Source organism: Morus notabilis, unplaced genomic scaffold, assembly GCF_000414095.1.
Source record: "Morus notabilis unplaced genomic scaffold, ASM41409v2 Scaffold260, whole genome shotgun sequence".
Classification (NCBI taxonomy): Eukaryota; Viridiplantae; Streptophyta; class Magnoliopsida; order Rosales; family Moraceae; genus Morus; species Morus notabilis.
The window spans coordinates 33,828-55,381 of NW_010361931.1; the positions used below are offsets into that span (position 1 = coordinate 33,828).

The following is a 21,554-nucleotide window of genomic DNA, read 5'->3' on the forward strand; positions in this document are numbered from 1 at the left end:
ATGTGATTTTATGTGAGTATTTTTTACTGTAGTAAAAAAGTTAGATGTGACTGTTTCTGAGAGCTTTTTACTGTAGCAAAACTCGAATTCTAAACTCGAATCAGTGAAATGAACGGGACCTTAAACAAAGATATTGTTAAAAAAATAAACTGTCAAAGAATATTAGAGAGAAATTTTTAAAAAAAAAAAAAGACAATGGAAAAAAGGAAGAAAAAAATATAAAAAAGAAAGAGGAAATGAAAAAAAAAATACATAGGAGTATTAAGACGAAAAAAAGAAGAAAATACATTAAAAGTGAAAAGAATTTTAAAAAAGGGATCCTCTGGTACGCCTGGCGTACTGATAGTTCAAGTTTTTTTAGCTGTTGGATATGCTTATTTTTTTACTTTTACGTAATTTATGTAGATTTCACAGACATAAAACATGGCCTACCGATATGTTGACGTACCGAAAAAAGATCTAAAAAGCAAAAATAAAATATGAATGAATAAATGAGAGGTTGATATATGGCCAAAAAAGAAACAACCTTTTTGATTCTTTTATGTATGTTTAGATTTAGATTGGGTTATTGACACAAATGGTCCCAACCTATTTAGTTAGTCACAATTTAATCCCTAACTTTTTAAAATAGGTGCAATCTGGTCTTTTCCGTCAAGATCCGTCTAAAAACTAACGGGAGAAAGCACCTAACACATCATGCGACCATCTTTTTCACTAAAATGACTGAAATGCCCTAAAAGAAAACAAATTCATCAGCCACAATCATCTCCACCAAACCACCACCACCATTATAGCCACCGTCACCAAGACCACAATAACCAACATCCACCGTTCACCATCTCCACCACCATCCTTTTCTGAGCACCACCATAACTCTTCTCATCACCACTATCATTACAATCACCCATACTCACCAACACACGAATCCAACAAAGCTAACTAAAACAATGAACAAACCCATATCTACACTCACCAAACAAGCCCGATTTTAGAATTGAGGTCGACGCCCTTTGATTTCAAAGGCAAATAGTCCACAGTTGATGCCTTTCCTGAAGAGATTCATCAATCTCTCAATCAAATCAGCGACAACATCCGGAATTTTGATGAACTCGAATCAATCTCGCCCAACAAACTACCAAAATTGAGCCCATATAACATCGACAAGCATGGTCGAGGAGGCGAAAGTCGATGTAAAGAATATAACCAACGCGACAACGATGACGTTCGCACCAACCACGGTGGCCATCATAATCCTCATCTCCTCCACTACTACCAGAAGTATCTCCATTGTTGCCTGCGTCTGAAGCCGTGCAGCACTGAAATATGCTTAGCGACGATGGTGCCCGACGAGGAGAAGAAGCTCAAACTCATGACAGCGGCGATGGCACTCACCTCTGTTCAGCGCTAGTTTTCCCTCCATTCATGTGTTCAGCGTCATTTGTCAGAGAGTGGTGCATCATTCCAAAGTGAGAGCCCTCGCCGGCGGCCCCGAGCTTCACCCGCCCTCCCCATCTTCTCCGGCGCCATTGTCGGCATCATCTTGAGCCCCAATTTGAAGAAACTTCAATCACACTAGGATTTTTATGTATAAATCACCCTAATTCGACCAAGGATGTGTTTTTACACATATATCCCAATTTAATGGGTCACATGGGCGATCAGGTACCTTTTTTCGATAGCTTTTAGACGGATTTTGACGGAAATGACCATATTGTACTTATTTTAAAAGGTTGGGGATGTATTTGTCAAAAAAAAATATTAGAAACTAAACTGTCACTTACTAAAAAAATTGAGACCATTTATGTCAATAACCTATTTAAATTTTATGTTATCTTTTCTAAAAGGATCAAATATGTAATTGTTTTGTTGTTCGACAACTTCCTGCAAGTGGTGTAGAACGCTATTCAGCTTCATGGAAATGATGGGTAAGTACATATGAAAGTAAGTTATGATGATGGGTCTTTTGTTTCATTAAGCATGATCAATATGCATTGAAATACCATTGAAATACGAGCTGGCAACCACAAAAGGGTTAATCTTCATCTTAGCACTAACGGATAGTTTTTTCAAATTGTCACAGCTGAATTCTTCTACTAATTATATTACTTACTAACATAGTACATTTTTATGTTTCTTATTGTAATCTGATAATGTGACAATGACATAAAAAAAATAATCAAAAGAAGTGTTATTTTCACAATATTTTTTTTATTAGTATGATAAAAAAAAAAAAAGAGTATTTACGTTTGAGTTTTACAGTTCAATTCACAATCCAATCCGCAACATCTAAATTAAGAAAATCTGAATTCGTTAACAATCCAAAAGAAGTCCTTCAGCTCATTCCAAAACGTTAAATTTCGTTGATTCGCGGATTGAACCAATGATTTGAGCCTTTAAATTTAAGTCCCGTGTAGGCTCATCTTTACATTGCTCATAAATGAATTATAGAATTAGTAATTAACCATCTAAATAGCTCAGTTAGTGTTTGGTGGGCGTGTGAATCGTTTTAATATATTGGGACGTTCTTTAATTACAAAATTAGTAATTGAAATAAACATTTCACAACATAAAAAAGCTCAATAAAATCCAATTTATTACAGCATAATTGACTTCGAGTCTTCGACAATAAATGAAAATGTTGGATTTCACTGGCTGGGAAATAAAAAAACTCTTTACAAGCGAAGAAAATAATCAAAAGATACAATTAATCCCCCAGCAAGAAGGTAAGTGAAAAAAAAAAAAAAGAAGAAGTAAATTATAGAGAAACGAAATTAAATTTGAAAGAATTTGGGTGCAGGTGGATGGGACCTAAAAAGAAATTATAAATTCGTTTATTTCACCGATTTAAATTTAGAATTTAAATTTTATTATACTAAAAAGTTCTTAAAAATTTAAATTAATAAACTAAATCGTCGATAGATTAACGAAATGAAACATTGATTTAGGTTAGCCTTGCAAAGTACATCCAAAGACAAAAAATGAAGTCGTTTTCAAACATTAAAGTGGGAAATAAATACGAGGACCCGTCAACATCTTGACAACTCAAAATGGGGATTAAAATACAATACATTGATTAAAATAGAATTGGAGAGAGAGAGAGAGAGAGAGTGGAAAAACAAATAATTGAAGTTTATCAAATTTCTTCATGACGTCCCCTTCTAGAGGACCCAGTGGGCCAGCCCACTAAAAATAAAGTGGCTCCAACCTCCAAGGTCATTTTCACCGAGTGAACTCTAGTTTGGCCCAACTCGGGTCACGTGGCTATAAAGAACTCCACAAATGGTTTTTTTACACGTGTATGTACTGCACGTGACCTAGGTCCCACACTGCCTTGTCTTTTGGTGGTTACCTCAACCTGGGCTCCCAGTTTTTTTGTCACTTTTATGAGGGAAAATCATTCTTTGGACCATTGATTTCTAAGAACCTAAAAGGACGCAAATACCCCCAACCAAGCATATCATGAAATGGTCTTTGCAAAGAAAAGAAAATCAGAAGGAATAAAAAACGGAATCAGAGTATATTAGATTTAGATTATGAGCGATCTTGTTGTTTTACTTTTTTTTTTTTTTTCCTTTATACATATATTAAATTCTTTAAAACCAACTAAGGAGAAATAAAATATTAATTTATTACCATAGAAATTAGAAATGATATTTTTAGTGGTTGAATTGATAGTAGTAGGTTGAAGAAATCAACATAATCATCTTTGCCTATAGAATTTAAGATAAGCTAATGCTCTAACGAAAATACGTGATATCACATGGTATTATTCATGCTTTATTCCAAGATGCTCCACTGAAGAAAAAAAAAAGAAGCTAAAAGGCAATCTAAATGATGATAGAAGAAATGACATTTACATTTTTGAGCAAAATCGAAATTACAATATGAGATTGGAGCAAGTGAAGGATGATTTTATAGCCGCGATATGTTAAAAAAAAAAATGGACAATAAAAATCTGGCAAAATGGACCTAGTAAAGTTTGAGTATTCTGTAGTAGCATATTGTTAGAAATACACAAGATAGAACTCACCTCTAAATATATGGGGAGGAGCGGGTTGGTAAGTTATTCACTAATCATTTTGTTATTAGTTCACATGATACTTTTTGGTTTGTAACATTTCATCAAGCTCCGTAATTATCGTACATGATGACCCATCTTGATTGGTAACTAAGATCCCGTTTATTTCACTTATTCGAGTTTAAAATTTGAATTACCCACAGTAAAAAGTTCTTATAAACAGTCACATTTAACTTTTTTACTACTGTAAAAAAGATCTCATATAAAGTCACATCTCAACTCGAATTATAAAGTCGCATCTCAACTCGAATCAGCGAACTAAACGGGTCCTAAGTGACTTTGCGAATGATCTCGCCATTCAATCAGCATCAACAAGCATAGAACAGTAGGCCATGCTACGTCTGATCTCAAACTCAATACGTTGGTTCACAATCCACCACGCTTGGCAGAGGTAGTTCACATTATTGAAACCAGCCCAGAAATAGTGCTATACCCATAACTAATAAAAAAAAAAAAAAAAAAAAAAAAAAAAAAAAAAAAAAAAAAAAAATACAGGCTCATTCGGGGGAGTTTTGACCTCCATTTATACGTTCATTGAGGGAATTTAAACCTCTTAAGATACCAAAATGTCAAATATATTCACCCAGACTCGTTTTAGATTTTATTCAACTACTTAAATAGAGAAATTACGGCAACAAAAATAAGGGAATATTATCCTGTTATTTATCCATAAACAACATGACATGTTCAATAAAAGATAATGCCTAAAAATAAGGGGATAAATCCCCATGACTCCTACAACTAACTATTAACTATTACGAATGAATAAAACCTACAAGATAAATCCATAACTTATTTTAAATAAAATATAATGTTGTAATGGATAACCCTTTATTTCTTCACGGTTTCAGTCAATTATCAATATTCGATGCAAAAGTACGTAGCTTATAACATAACCACTTTCACTAGAACATGCAATGTGTTATTTGGCTTGATATAAAGCCACTAATTATTTTATCGTACATTTTAGTTCCCAACATATAAATAAATAAATAAATAAATAAATAAAAACCTTCAAAACTAGTATTTCATATGAGAAAATTAGCTGCTGCTGCTACTTTTTTCCTTTCTTTCTTGTTTTCCCCCCCTTGTGTAGACGGGAAACAAAACTGGCATTTCAAGTTGTAATTATGTGCATAATTTTAAAAGCCATAAAATTATTTGCATGAATTTTTCGATTGTTGGAGAAGAATATGAAAAGGGTACTTTGGTCATTTCACTGAAAAAGAACCGTTTCCCGCACATAGGGTAGGCCTAGTCGATATCAAACCCAAAAACGTGGGCCTCCGGTTTCAATGGGCTTTCATAGCTCCTCTCACTCCTCAGTGGTTTAGCAATAATTGCAATACCACCTCCTTTGGATGATTGACACGTGCTAATGGTTAACGGTCCAAATTCCCAAAGGAATCTTTTATGTCCGCCGAACAAGACCTGTGGTGGGACAGATCCCGAGGCTGGGTCCCAATCATTGGAAATGGACATTTTTTTAAAGGTGACCTGTTGACAAGTGACATTTTTATAAAATCTTCTTGGAATCCGTTTTAATATAATTTATTTATATATATATATATATATTTTTTTAGAGAGAGATGTATTTTCAATTACTTTTAAAAAAATATATAAATCTTTTTAATTAAAAAGAAAAAAAAAAGGTAATGAAATGATTAATTGGTCTTCCTTTAGCAATCAACACCCATATAATTCCAAACCAAACCATGGGCTTAAAGTCCACCCACTCTCCCACTCCATCATAAATTGGAGTCTCCAAAAGATAAAAGCTTTGTGTGGAGAATTATATAACACACACATCATATTCCCCCACCTTCACTTCAATAGCAAAATTTTAAGGTAAATTTGAGCAAGAAGACCGGGCCAATGATCGGAAAACTTTCCGAATTGCTGGTTTCCGGCCACCGCGGAGGGTTTCTCGACGTCGGCACGAGCCCGAGAAGCCCATTAGACCTCAAGATGCAATCCCCTAGAGGTCTAAAGAACTATGATCTTGGTGGGGTTGGATTGGGAATAGTTGCGGCCTTGGACAAGTCCGGGGACTACAATAATAAAATTGGAGGAGATGTTCTAGCAAAGTATGCAATTTGCAGCTCTAATCGCAACCGGTCGAATCCGATCCCGGTGAATCCCGGTGGCGACAGATTTAGTGTTGCTGCCTCGAGGGGTTGTGATCAAGAGTTTGAGGAAGAAAGTTCCGAGAATTATACTTACGTGACATGTCGTGGACCAAACAATAAGTCCTTCACCAAGGTGTACTATGATGGAGGTGATTATAATGGAAAATCTAGAAAAAATAACCAAAGTAATAATTTTGGTATTTTTAATCTCCCAACAACAAGAAGGTCCCCAGAAGAATTTTCCGCTTTTCCCACCTCGGATTTTCTCAGTTCTTGCCATTTGTGCAGGAAAAAACTCCACGGCAAAGACATATACATGTACAGGTACAAATAATTTACACATTTTTCCCACAAAAAAAAAAAAAAAAAAAAAAAAAAAAAAAAAAAAAAAAAACTAGTACTACTTTAATTTTCTTGTTTTGGATTATGTGATTATTAGTAATGTTCTTTTCTTTTTTTTTTGGTTGGTTTTACAGAGGAGAAAAGGGATTTTGTAGCGCGGAATGTCGATCGAGCCAAATCATGATGGATGAACGTAAAGAACAACAGTGCAGATCAGAGGCATCAAGATCTGTGGATCATGTTGTTTCAAGCTCATCTTATTCGAGAGGCCAAATTTTCTCAAGTGGTATTGTTGCCATCTAGCAGTAGGAGATCAACAAAGGAAATTAATGACTACTATATAGTTCTTTTTATACGCGGATATACTTTTCTTATACGTTAATATGAGAGCGGATCAGCTTTAAGCTGCTAACCAACCCCCCCTCCCCCAAAAAAAAAAAAAGAGAAATTTTGCTGGAGTACAAAGATTGATCAAACTTATATGTTGTAATATGAGAATCAATAAACTTTTTTTTTTCTGTGATTGATAAAAAGAATCAAAAGTTGAATCTTTTTGTGAGTATGGTGCTTGGATGATTGATGAACAGAGCCAGAAAGAAGGTGAAGAGTCTATACATACATACATATATATATATATATATATCAATTATTTGTGCTTATACGTTGTGATTGGACTTCCCTTTGGAACAAATTCCTTAGTCTTGCTAGTTATAACAAGAGTTATTTAAAAGAAAAAGAAAGGAAATTAAGTGCAACCCTTTTAATGCACAAAAAGAAAGAGGATTTAGAAAGTACATGCACCAACTTTCCAACTTCAAGCGCAAGGAAGTTCAATTGGTTTTTTTTTTTCTCTTTCTTTCTGAAAGTGAAAGAGCTAGAGAACTCTGAAGTCAAAATATCCACAATGCACAGTGGAACCTGTTCTAACCAAAATGGGTCACCAACGAAATTAAAAGCATTTCGAGCCAGAGGATGGACCGTATTTCCAAACCTCGAAATATGGCTGCAAGAAACACCACGAAATAACATCATAAATAATTGAAACCAGCCGCGGTACATAAATTATTCAGCCCGTTTTACCAAAAAGATCACTTTCCAAGGGGAAAGAGAGCCCCAGAGCAAAACACTCTGCCACCAAGGAATCAAAATTACTTGGAAGTGTTTTCACAAAAGTACCTGTTGACGAAGTTTCATAGCATAATTTCAAATATACAACTAATTTTTAACCGGTAACCTCACGGGATACCAAAGGGTAGTCCGGTGCATTTCTGTTAATAAAGTTTCACCGTCAACAGTACCTAACACAAACCCCATATGATCTCGTATCAAAACCACCTGCTCCAATTGATGATGAATCCGCCAACAAAAGGCATCTAAGTTGTGCTTGATAGTCCCCGCAACCGGTGGATCCCAACGTATATCTTCAGGTCGAATACGTCTTATCGACACCCCCATTGCTTGTTGACGTTTCTGAAAATCTGTCAACCAGTAACTAGCAACCTCTGGAACCTCTAAACAAGTTTGACAAGTCCCTTCTCAGCCTATTTGAGTGTTGGTTTTCTGTACAGAAATTCTGTGATAGTCCGAATAATTTCATGTAATTTTAAAACAGTATTTCTTACTTTTCTGTTATAATAGTGCCTAATTAATAGCCAATAAATCAAATTGAACTTTTTATTCAAATTTCCTTCATAAGCAAACCTTTTTTTTTAAGGATTAATAATCAAAACCATACTTTTTCTTGATCTAATAACCAAAACCATTTTATTCAGTTGAATACTGTAAAAGGATTTCCCCACACAACAAAAGGGAAGAATTATTATGAGTTGGTTAATTCTACCAAAACCATTTTATTCAGTTAAAAACTGTAAAAGAGAAGAATTATTATGAGTTAGTTAATTCTATGCATGGATTCACCACGAGTAAAATTCCATTGGACTAAATCTTAAATCTATTACGTTTATCAATTACTTGACGTCACTAAACTTCCTTAGAAAACTATAGCAAACTTGCATCATTATCAAAATCCATAAATTTACCTAGATCTTTCAAACTTGAGCTCATGCCACCAATATTCCAAGTAATTGCAGGCTTAAATCAAGATCACACGAGTTACACGTTCTCTAAGTTCTCTATAAATTATCGCATATTGGTTACTGGACCACAATTGTAACAAATTTTCAATTCTCACACTCGTGCAAAGTATAGTAGATATTCAAAGAATTTCATTACCTTCTTTTCTAGGCATTCTATTCCCAAAAGGTGCCCTATGAATAGACAGCTTCTAAAACTAAATAATGTCCCGTTTAGTTCATAAATTTAAACAAAAATTCATAAACAGAAATAAAAATTTGAGTTGTTATCCAAATCTGTAAAATAAAGCATATTTAATTCGTTGATTTAAGTTTTTAATTCGAGTTGAGATATGACTTTATGTGAGAGATTTTTACCGTAAAAAGAAAATTAAATATAACTGTTTCTGAGAGCTTTTTACTATAACAAAACTCAAATTCTAAAGTCAAATCGATGAAATAAACGAGACCACAATCTTCTCACATGTTGGGTTCCAGACCTTGGCTTAGGTAATTATGTTACTATTGACCTCGCTCCCATGTAGCTGCAAAGCAGTTCGCAGCAAGATCTTTCTCATGAGAATTTATTCTGCCTAAAGAAAGGTGCCCGCTTTGTATGCACAAGCAAATTATGCCTGCATATAGATCTTCGAAAAGTACCGAAGAGGAGTTTAACAATCAACTAGCCATACGCAAGCAGACCAACTAGCGGTACAAAACGCGTGCCAAAGAATCCAGAAAAACATAAATTGCCCCCTCAAAAAAATAAAAAAAATAAAAATAAAAAAAAACGTAAAAGAAATCATGCTCGGCATTAATATCAATATTCAAATATTTTAAAAATTATTAAGCATAAAACTATCCATAGTATCCCATATTTATAATAAAAAAAAGGAGAGAAAAATAAAACCATAATATGGTATCACACGTGCAACGCACGCGCGCTCACACTAGTGTTATAGGAAGACAACCAATCTACCAACCAAAGCAGGGAAAGAAAAACTAAAAACAGGGAAAATACGTGTATCCTACAATTTAAGTTAAATAACTTATTCGCCAAACCTTAGTAAAACAAAGGTTTTTTCTTTCCCAACTTATAAAATTACTGGTAGTACATAAGCTGTTGTTGGGTGGTCGCAACACCCGGAAAGCCACCATCATATATAGCCTGACCAGCTCCGGCAGCCCCCATTCCCATAGCAGCCTTGAGCGCGTGCTGGCCTTGTGGATGCATCAGCGCTTGTGCACTGCCCATTTTTAATGCCATTTGTCGTTCATAGACTGCAAAATCAGCAGCTGACAAACCGGGCATGTTTGCAGCAGCTGGCGGGGGAAGAGGGGTGGAGCTTGTTCCCGGAGGAGTGGGCTTGCTACCCCACGAGCACTGCAAAAGTACAAATTTTCACAGTAAATACATAGTCGCTCATAAATTATAATCCCATCTGCCTTCTACTTGAAGAACCAGACCTTTCAAAAAGGTTCCCCTAACACTAGCCCCCGCCCTTAAATAGCCCCACTTTCATATTGAAGCAGCATCCCCAAAAAGGCCCTTACATCAAGATTCCATCATAAAGTGGATAGAAAAATGCTTGTGTACCTGTCGCTTTTAGTTAGGGGCGAATTAGTAAAACGTGGAATCCGAGGGAAGCTTAGAGAAAGGAATACACCATCAAGAGGTGAATTTATCCTGCTTGCTAATGCAGTTTTTACAGTGGTGTAGATGTTCAAAATTTGGTCATCACGTATCAGGTTTTAGATTAGAGGATTTCGCACCTAATTCAGCATTCAATTCCAAAATTTTCTAAAAGCCTTGATAGAGTGCCGGGCTATTTGTGGGACTCTGGAATAGGTCGGGGAGTGTAATATATAAAACCAGAGATCAAAGAGGAATTTGGGACGACAACTATTGATCGGGGACTATTTGTGACAATTAACACAAAATATTTAATCCCCCAATAGAACTTCTCAATCCAACCAAGAAGTCACCTCAAAATGAAGACACAAAATCTCCATCAAGAACATACCTTAATTTGTTTGCCATAAAGCATTCGAGCATTTCCCATCTGAATGGCCAGAGCTGCTTCAGCATGGTTACTAAATCTCACAAACCCAAAACCTTTATCACGTTGCACTCTAACATCTTCGATGGTTCCAGCACCAAGGGCATGGAAATGACGGTGGAGGTCAACTGAAGTAACCTAAAAATGGTCGCAACAAGAACTTAGAACAGCTAAAATTTAAAGCAGTCAACAGTACAAATTTCAGTCAAACAAATGCAGACTTTGACCCGTCGCCCGAATACAAAACCAACCAATAAAAAGTATATCTAGTACAATTTAAATTTAAAAACACAACTAGACAAAACCACCCCTCTTGTTAGCGTTTAACATAGGTTTCACATGGCCGTGAAAATGACTATACCTCCTTCCTTCAACAAAGACGCGCAATCACACCTTTGACCAGAAAAAAGAAAAAAAAGAAAAAAAAAAAAAGGAAAGAAACTGCAGGGAAGATAAAACTAAAAATGGCTATAAAAAACATCAATTCCCACCTCTGGAGCAAGATTTCCGACATAAACAGTGGTATATTGGGGATTGTTTTCTGGAGCATCCTCGTTAGTCTTCTCCTGACCATCTTCTGAGCATGGGGAATATATGAAGATTGTAAGCTCCAATGATTGAAAGGAAAGTGACCAGAATATCACAAAAGAATCCAATTCAAAGGGTAATTCTTCAAACATAGCATGATGACTATCATAAGTACAAATTCACGCACAAAAAAAACCAAGCAACAAGTAAAAAAAAAAAGGATACGCTTTATGCTAATGTAGAGTTCAGGTCCAACATCATATTTCAAACCAGCCTGATTTCTGAAGATAATTCAGCAGCAGGCATGCTTGACTAAGACCTTGAGGGGTAAAAACCTTTTACTTGCCTCATCGAACAATCACGGAAAACTCACCAGTATTCCGAACAAGAGAAGATGCGACTGGACTATCATAACAAGACTACAAACCGACAACAAAGATTTATAACCATGATAATATGATGTTTTAGAAGGCAATCTCACCAGATGTTCCGCTTGTTAGCTCTACAACGCTTTTAGAATCAGAGCTCTGCTTGTCATCATTGGAACTGACACCTTTTGTAGCCCAATTACATCGAATCTGTCTGCTCCCAAGCCACTTCCCTGTAATGTGAAAAAATAAATGATAAGTTCAAGCAATGAAGCAAAGAATGAATAAATATAAAATACATGACAAGACAATTCAACATAAATGACGGGCGGCAGTTCAAGATCTTAGCTGCCCAGTTAAAAGAGAGAATAGGTCTTGGAAGGAACTTTAATGGATCGAGGACGGAGATATGGTCGACAAACAAACAAACAAACAAACAAAAAGGAAATGGGAAGACGGTGATTTTTTTTTTTTTTTGAGCTGGTAATGATAGGCCTCAAGAAGTTAGTTAAGTTAGTTAACTGTGAGATGCTTTTTATTAGCTGGTTGTAGAGATATGAATCAGGGGAAAATTAGTTAGAAGGGAGGCAATTAGTCAATTGAGATGTGGGAGAAGGATAGGCTCTAAAAGTCCCATCAACTGTAACCATTCAATTTTAATTTCAATACAAGAATTCCTTTCCTTCAATTCTTATCTTCCATTTTCTACCTATGGTTCCTATCAATAGAATCCTAAATTGATGAAAGAGTGAGTTCTAAAAAATCCTAGCAAGGAAAAGATGTGGGACAGGAGGAGAAGCAGAGTCCAATGGTGGAAAAACCCCCCAAAAGAGCTACCAAAAAAAAATGTCCTATCTGAAAATATGAAATTATCGTACCATTCAAGTCATTTATTGCACTTTGAGCATCCTGCCAAAACAAAAAATAAAAGACGAAAAGGATGACACCAATCAGCAATTTAAACAAAGAATTTAAAAGGAGCAAAATAAATGTTTGATGTCGTTTAATTGTTTAACTACCTGCTGGTTACGGAAGGAAACAAAACCAAAACCCCTTGACCGCCCAGTTTTCTGATCCCACATAACCTTTGCATCTCTGAAATAGGTATACAGATCAAATCACTCCCAAGTTAAAAAATGTTAACTTTCTATTGAATGATATATGTAAGTTTTCTAAAAGTCCGACCACAATAAAGGAAAAATCAGAGAATAACAGCAGAAAGTGGAGCTTACGAACAACTCGTATAAACAGAAAAGCACGCAAACAGCGTAGCATCAGTAACCTCTGGACTAAGATCGCCAACAAAAACATTAAAATGACCTGTGTGCCAGAAATTTGACACAAAAAAAGGAAGAAAAATCATGATGCTATTCAAAAATGTAGAGAGAAGTTAAAATAAACAAGTAAAGTTCCATTTGCCAATGAACCTGATGTATCCTCTCTTTGATTACTTGCATATGCCCAATTAACTTTAATAGGCTGGCCGTACCTGTAAAACAACAAATTGAGACCTAGAACAAGGAAAAAGCGAGGAAAAAAGGTCAACTCAAATTCAGTTAAGGCTTGTGCTTACAGATGCCTGCCATTTAGAGTTACTATAGCAAGGGCAGCTGATCTACGATCGAAGTAGTCAACAAAACCATAAGATGACTGCAAAAATAAGAAATACACTCAACACATCAAAAGCAAATTTATAAGCCTTTTTTTAAAAGCACCTCTAAAGAGGTTCATACATAAACACTGCAATTAGAGCAGTCAACGAAAAATCCAAAAATAGACTTCTTCCAGACTTTCTCCTCAAATTCAAACATAATTATTCCCGTCATTATATGACCAACCAGAAATGAAAGCATAAATGACAGGAAGATTACCTTCTCTTTCCTGATAAGTTTGCATCCTTCAAGGGGACCAGCATTTGAGAACACTTGCTGAAGATCAGTTTCAGTAACCTGGGAGTGAATGTTACCAACGTACCTGCATTTGTCATGAATTTAGAGCCAAACCTTACAAGACATGACATGCAACCATGGCTAGCGAACACGAGAAATCTAAGTTGCGGGAAATTTGAAAATAATAATAAAAATAATAATAGCCGTGTCAAAATACATGTAAGTGTTTTTCCATCTATTAGAACTAAATTTTCTAGGAAAAGATGACCCAAGAAACACCCAGTTCGGAAGCATCCTAGAAGAAGAATTGAAACAGTAAAAGTTAAGAAGACAATGACGTAATAAAAAGAAAAAAAAATCTATAACACTCACACACTGCGGCATGTACTTGAATCAAACCCTGGAGGCAGATTTCCACTCAAGATAGGCTCTATCTGCAAAAATGAAAAAGTAAAAAAAAAAAAAAAAAAAAAAAAAAAAAAAAAAAAAAAAAAGAAAGAAAGAAAAAGAGGAGAAAATACCCTAAATTCCTAACAAATACTTCCAGGGATACCATCGATCAAAACTGATAAACTAATAGTAATTACCCAAAAATCATCCAACCCAAGAAAAAAAAAACAAAAAACAAAAAAGCATCATTCGTCAATCAAAAGTGATGTTGGGAGATTTAAGCATAAGTAGTTGTTTCTTATATTTTCATACGTTGTTTAATTTATCTTAGCTTAGTTTTATTATTAGTATTTCGTTTATCTTAGTTGTTATTTTGTTATCATTTTCCATGTGAGCTACAAATAGCCACATCACCTAATGTAAAGAGACTTGAATATTTTGATAATTTTAATAATTGAATATAAAGTTGAGTTTTTTTCTCCATTTTGGGGGTTTTCCCCTCGCGGGGTTTCTTTAGTGTCCCATCTTTTATCCATCTTTTACCCGGATTATGCCGGTAAAATTCTATCCTATCCATTCCACTGCATCCAAAGGGCATAGTTTTACGCTATATCCACTTGTGCAGGGATTATTCGCCTAATAGTACAATTGGGCTTACACAACACAGTAACATATGAAACCCAGAAATCACTTCGAATAAAAACGATCCCACTAATCGAATCACAAGCAAATATTTACCCTAAATTTCTGATCAACAAAAATCCAACCATAATTTCTTCTCTTTCCAGAACAAAAACAACAACAATCACAGATTACCGGTCAAAAATGAAGAAAAAAATCGAAGCAAAAAGAAAAAATTAGAAACAAATCAAATCAAATCAAATCATAGTAAATGGAGAAATGAAAAGTTGAAACCTGAGGAGCAGCCAAGAGAGCGGGATGGTGGTAGAGCGACTGATGCATCATCGCCTGATGTTTAAGCCTCTGCTGGTGCATCTTCAACGAATCCGAGTTCTAGGGTTACAGTTTTCGACAACGAAAAGAAGAAGACGAAGAAGAAAAGGGGAAAAAACGAAAAGGAAAAATCAACTGCAGAAATTGAGAAACAGAAGAACAAGAAAAAGAAAAAGGAAAAAAAAAAAGAAAAAAGAAAAAAAAAGGAAAAAAAAAGAAAAGAAAACCTCTCCGAAGAGAGAGGACGAGATAAGAACGAAGAGCAACAGAAGAAGATGTGTGTTTTAAGAAACGGAGTAAAATGCTCCTGCTTTCGGTTTTTATATGAAAACGACGCTAATAAACTCGATTTTCGTGAAATAAAAAAAAACCACGCGCTGCTGCGTGCGCGTTGTGTTCTGTGGGGTGGAAAAAAAAGGAGGTCCCTAAGCATTATGCATTGGGTAAATAAAAAATTTATTTTGCTCATTTTCAATCAAAAATAGGAAAATTTAAAAAAAATCATTTGCTTCCCCGAATTATTTGAGTGGGTGACGATTTAGTCCCCAAAATTTTTTTTCATTGAAAAAAACTGAAGTTTTAAAAATATTTCAAAAGGATTAGCAAATTGCCATCAAAAAATTACCAGAATATATTGTGTTGCACATAATTTACGTAACTAAGTAAATTCATATAATTACTTCTAGAAAATGAGTACACATGAATTCAAAAAAAAAAAAAAGAACAAAACAAATCTGCAAAACACAAAATTCAATTAATAATTTAAATTGTGCCGTTGTTGCTCAAACTATACATTTGTTTTATAGGTCATGTTTAAAATTGATCTCATTTTTATTTGTTATATTTTTTGAGAAATAAAAAATAAAAATATTTTTAAAACGGCGTTTGATGCAATAAAAATAAAAAACATAAATGAAAATGATTTTTTAATTTAGTGTAAAATAAGAGAAAAATAAAAAATGACTTTTAGTCATTTTTTATTTTTTTTTCGTTTTCTCCTTTCTCATGCACAGATATATATATATATATCAATGGGTTTTTTTATACTGAAAATAATCTCTAGATAAAACTACTAAACGCATTTTCAAAAATGATTTCTATCTGAGATTGAAAACGTTTTCATTTTCATTTTCATACAAAAAATAAAATTATTTTAGAACGAGTTACAAACGCGCCAATGATCAGATTTTCAATTTTAGTAAAATGCACATTAAACTTTAAAATTAGTAACAATTCAAGTCCGTATGCTAACAAATCTTATCAAATTGACGGTTGAACAAAAAAAAAATTGTTGATTTAAGGCACAAGATTCGCATGCACATAAAAGGAAAAGATCTTCATTTTTAAATATTTCATGTGCAAATCTCATGTCTCAAACTCGCCGTCAACTTTTGGACTTTAGTTGCAATTGATTTTATAGTTCATAGTGCTTTTTCTCAAAATTAAAAAGCTGGTTTATTATGCAAAAAGTGATAATTTGAGTTGTAACAGTACAATTTACTCACACAAAAAAAGTTTTTAAAAAAACCACATATTAGGATTTCAAAACATGAGCAAGGAAGATCTGATAGCGGAGTCGGGCTTAATATGAAAAGGCTTGCACGAATACAAATTTGGGCAACAGAGAAGGCTCTTGCGCGACGAGCTAGATTTTGTTATTAGAGTGAGTGCATTGGTTAACCCTCTAGATATTATACCTAACTTTAAACAAGCAATAACTCTACAATTTCGTCCAAAACATTTTGTGTTTCAAAGTTTGAAGAATGAATATGAAGATTATTATAGATCATTGGACGCAATAAGTACATTTTAAAATTTAAAATATTTATGCTTATTTTTATCAATAGATTCCGTAATTAAAACAACTAATTTGTAAAGAATCAGGAGATATGTGTTATTCTCCTAACTAAATGGATTATCATTAAAAGTTATTTCTCTAATTACTTTAGGACAATACTATCTGTCTTGATGTAAATTCATTACTTGTAAGGAGTGTGTTTATTTAAGGTTCATTTTTTTTTACAGTGCTGTTTTAAACAAATAAATGAAATTTTCTTATTAAAATACAGCGAGTGATATTGTTTTTAGTTTTTTTGTTTCTTTTAGTTATTATCAATCTTCTAAAAAAAATGCGGAAACAAACATTTCATGTTTTCGGTATTTTTTAAACAAAAATTTAAGGTTGTGGTTACTAGTCTAGATGAGGTCGTGTTAGGATGGGATTGGTGTTGGGACCAAAATATAAGCGTTACTTTGACAAGGTAAGATGGATAGGCATGTTTGATACTCTTATTTAATTGATAGGTTAGTGTAAACCTTGGGGCCGAATCGACACCAAGCCCAAGCCAACGAACTGAGATAGGTAATCAAGCTGATAAGCTGGATAGGCATTGAGGTTAAACAACAAGCCGATACTAGTGGTGGGGTCAAGGTAAAGGGTCAAGACATGTAAAGGGGACGAGCAATAGGCCGGGGCCACCATCATGGTCTGCTTGACAGTCCAAGACCGATGATGAAGTTGTGTTGGGATCACCATTAGGTTTGGCATGTCATCAGTGCCAAGCCAGGTCGAGACCACTGATACGTTGAGATAACTGTTGAGGTCAGGTTGACAAGCCAAACTAGTATTGGAATCGAGTTAACAATCACAGACCATTACTTAGGGTTAGGACGAGACAAGCACCTAAGTCAGGATCGACAGTTGGGTTAAGCACATACCTATTATAGGCCAAGGTATGTGGGGTTCATATCAAGGGTCAAGTCTAGGCAATGATCCCAACCTTGGCACTTGTCCTAGCTCACCCTACCAACTATCTCAACCTACCGACTTAACTTAAGCATTGATCCCGATCCATTCATTCTACCTCAGCACCAATCTTGACTAGTCGTCCCGGCACCTTTACCGTACCCCCACCATTGATCATAGTCCTTCAACTCAACTCGCTGGCTTACAACATTTTTTTAAAAAATAATAAAAAACCATAATTACCTAACATGTATTCGATTTTGAACAAACAAACTAAAAAGTAATTATCAAACATGTTTTTGAAAAAAAAAAAAAAAGAAAAGAAAATGATATTTTTTTGTTTAAAAAGATTAAAAAATTTACTACATGAGGCTTTAGAGAATGCATAAATTGAAAAATATAGAAAAATGCTCTCTAATGAAGAGCATAAAGAATTATGTTATTTATTAGAATATTAAAATATTTAAGTATCACCTTCTTCTTTTATATATTAATTAATAACTAAAGAGCAACAATATTTTAAGAGAATTAGGGGTGTTTAAAAAATCTGACAAACCGTGAAAACCGTCCAATTCAAATTAAACCGAACCAGATTGTTAATTATTTTTAGATTATCAGGCGATTTGATCATTTTTTAATCTAATTTTTTTGGGCGATTCAGTTTTTTATTTTAAACTCCCCAAACCGCCCAATAATCTACCAAAAAATATACATATATAATTTTTTATATTTATTTTAGTTTTTATTAGTCATTTTATACTTATAAAATACACCATATCATATTTTTATTGGTTTGTATTAAAACTTTAAATGATGAACTTTTAAACATTTACTATTTTTAAGTTACATTATAAACTTAAATCTTATTTTTATTTTTATGAATTAACGATTTTATAATTTTTATGAATTATTGAAAAAAAATTTTAGTCTTAAGTTCAAACCGTCTAAACAAGTAATTTAATTCAATTTAATTTTTTTAAAAATATCAGACCGACTAAAAAGAATTATTTTTGGTTTCGTTAATGATTTTTTTTAAAAAAAAAAAATTGTCCAAGGGAACAGAATGACAGAAAGAGGTGAGTTACGGGGACATTAAATTAGAAGATGAATTTGAGCTTCAAAGAAACAGATGGACCCCAAGTTTGGGCTCTTCATCAACGGGAGAGAAATTGATCCAAAGTTTGGGTTTGGAGAAATGCTCACAAGTTAGTACTAGCAGCACGATCACCTATATGATAAATTGATCAGGATTTTTACATTTTATTATTAATTCATAATCTTTTTAATCAAATAATTATACTAATAAAATAGTATCTATCAAAGATAATAAATAAAAATTTAAAAAGATAAAGATCTAAACTTATACGAGTAAATTCTCCTTTTGTTACTTTTTTTTTCTCTTTTTTTTTTTAAATATTCCGGGCCAACATGGCGAACGGGGCGGAGAAATGGACCCAAAGTTTGGGTTCTCAATTGCGGGTGGAACATTGTTGGGTTCACATGTACAGCCCATTTTATTCAGAAAGGCTTCGTCGAAAGGCCCACCCAAATTTGGTAAAAATTTAAGTAATTTTGACAAATTCCTTTAAAATAATACCGGATTTTTGAGTTTCAATATTATTGAATTTTATCCATTTGAAGTAAATAATTTGACAGATTACTATTAATAATTTGACACATGTTGCTGGTGGCGGGTCTCCGGTCATTTTGTGGCGGGCATAATTTAACAGATTATTGTCTAAAATTTAACAAATTATTATAACAAATGTAGCTTATCACAAAAAAAAAAAAAAAAAAAAAAAAGTAGAATTTCAGAAGGATGTGTTTAAGAGCCAACTTTTGGAATTTAACAGATTGGGCCCCAACTGCTATCGGATGCAAATGTTTCACTTAGACTACTATTATTTGGAAAACTTGATACAGATTATACACACATGTATCAATAGATTTAATTGGGCCGTTTAGAAAATGGCGTTGTAATTTGCATACATAAATATATGTATACATTTTAAATGACTAGCACATCTTTCTCTTGTGTGTATGCTTTGAAAACTTTTTGATAAGGCCTATTAAATTGTCAGGATTTTTTTTTATACATAAAATAGTGGTGTTCTTTTATATATAAAATAAAATAAGGGTGACCGTGAATGTGACTAAAATCACAGTTTTATCATCCGTTAGCTTTTGTATCCTTCCCTCTTCACTTATAAGGACTTAAGCAGCAATTGTGATCCAAATAATAATAACTATAAAAAAAAAAAAAAAAACATGTCACGTCAATAATCAATTATATCCAACCCTTGAGAGTTGCCAAAAGTCAAACGAAATGGTTTCTGAAGCAAATTCCATCATATGTAATTAAAACCTAAATCAAGTTAGCAACCAAACGCAGGACCACCCACCCACTTATTAAGATGAAAATTGGGTGGCTTAAAGCCATGGACAAAAGACGACCCACTTAAAATGAATAAATAAATGAATACAAGTATAATATAGTTGTATACAAATACACACATATATAACTCATTTGGAGACAAGAAAAGTAAGCAAGCAAACACATGCGAACACCTACACAACCAAATTAGTAGAAAATAATAATAATAATAACCTTATCTATATGAACAGTCTTAAACAATCAAATTTTTATCAGACAATTTAAACGAAATACAATCAGGTCTTATTAATATATATACGCGAGATGATAAAAAATATTATTTATATTACTACTTTCGAAAATAAATAATTCTCATTCAATTAATAAAGAGAAGACTGATAATTAATAAATAAAAAAAATGATCACAATGACGATTAACTTAAATAATACGACTGAGAAACTATGTACTTTTCTCCAATTTTTTTTAATAATCTATCACAGAATTCTTCTTCTTATTATTTATTATAAAAAAAAAAACCAAGAATGGGTCAAAGCAAAAGGCCGACCCTACCACATTCAACATAGCATGTGATTATCAATTCATTAAATTTGAAATACTTATCCGCCACCGGTTGTTGTGCTTTTGATTTTTGATTTTTGATTTTTTTTTGTCAAAGTAAATTAAAATCTCGAGGTTTCGACGTGAAGAACGTGATTAAATAAATCTAATACTTTTCTCCTTCCAAAGTTTAGTGTAGTACAAAAAAACGCTCGAACCAGTACACCTAATTTCCACATTTTAATAAGTTGCTCTGAATGTGGACCTTTTAGAGGAAATGTCTGCCATTCCTAATATATATATATATATATATATAATATATTTAGTCTCTAGTCAATAGTGCACACTTTCTCTCTTTTGGAGCTTCCTTGAACAAAGCAACAACACATTTCTGAATTGAAAAAGGAAGAAAAGCCACATATGCATGTGCTTATAATGTGCAAGAAAAAACCAATTTTGTAATAAAAAAATCAATACGCGTGCCATGATATTACTAAATATTATGTATAGTATACTAACTAAAAAACGAAAAGGAATTGGCTCAATTATTAAAAGGAGAAAAAGAAAATAAAAATATAAGGCATTGGTGAGGCTTCGAGAATTGGTGGCATGAAGGCCTCGTCTAAATCTCGAAGGAAGTCGAGGTCAATTTTCGTCTAAATCTTTGATAAATGTTTCTTTGAAGACTTTGGGAGAAAATTAATTAAAAGAGCAAAGTTATGGTGATAATCACTTAAACACGTCAAAAATGGTGGGAGTGGTTGTAGTGGTGGGCTATTATCTAGGATATTCCCGTGTGAAAAAAAAAAAAAAAAAAAAAGCCTTTTTTCTAGGAATTCCCCGGGGAAAAAAAAAAAAAAAAAAAAAAAACTTTATACTTTTATTGTACAAGTCAAAACAACTTTTTTTTCCTCTAACAAAATAAATTTATCGGGTCTTCAAAAATAAACTATTAAAAAGTCTATATTTTCAAAAACTCTGTTTTATATAATTTTAACTAAATTTAACAATAAAAAATAGACCTGTCAGAGAAATTTTTTAAAGAAAAAAGTTAAAAAAGAAAAT

General features: G+C 33.5%; 2 protein-coding genes across 3 annotated transcripts; one reads left to right on the forward strand and one right to left on the reverse strand.

Moving 5' to 3' along the window:
* Window positions 1-5,818: 5,818 nt before the first annotated feature.
* LOC21386101 (protein MARD1) lies at window positions 5,819-7,073 on the forward strand. Its single transcript, XM_010100790.2, has 2 exons — window positions 5,819-6,531; window positions 6,684-7,073. The coding sequence occupies exons 1-2, from the start codon at window positions 5,954-5,956 to the stop codon at window positions 6,850-6,852; spliced, it is 747 nt and encodes a 248-aa protein (XP_010099092.1). The 5' UTR covers window positions 5,819-5,953; the 3' UTR covers window positions 6,853-7,073.
* A 2,394-nt stretch (window positions 7,074-9,467) lies between these two features.
* On the reverse strand, window positions 9,468-15,075 carry LOC21386103 (oligouridylate-binding protein 1). Of its 2 annotated transcripts, none has more exons than XM_024167389.1 (12): window positions 14,772-15,075; window positions 13,839-13,900; window positions 13,449-13,551; window positions 13,151-13,227; window positions 13,005-13,066; window positions 12,810-12,897; window positions 12,597-12,672; window positions 12,456-12,486; window positions 11,691-11,810; window positions 11,173-11,255; window positions 10,646-10,819; window positions 9,468-10,005 (listed from the first exon to the last, which is right to left on the reverse strand). In XM_024167389.1, the coding sequence occupies exons 1-12, from the start codon at window positions 14,850-14,852 to the stop codon at window positions 9,724-9,726; spliced, it is 1,239 nt and encodes a 412-aa protein (XP_024023157.1). In that variant the 5' UTR covers window positions 14,853-15,075; the 3' UTR covers window positions 9,468-9,723. The 2 variants fall into 2 exon arrangements, with proteins under 2 accessions (XP_024023157.1, XP_010099094.1); XM_010100792.2 differs by having other exon boundaries at window positions 11,173-11,258.
* Window positions 15,076-21,554: the final 6,479 nt, after the last annotated feature.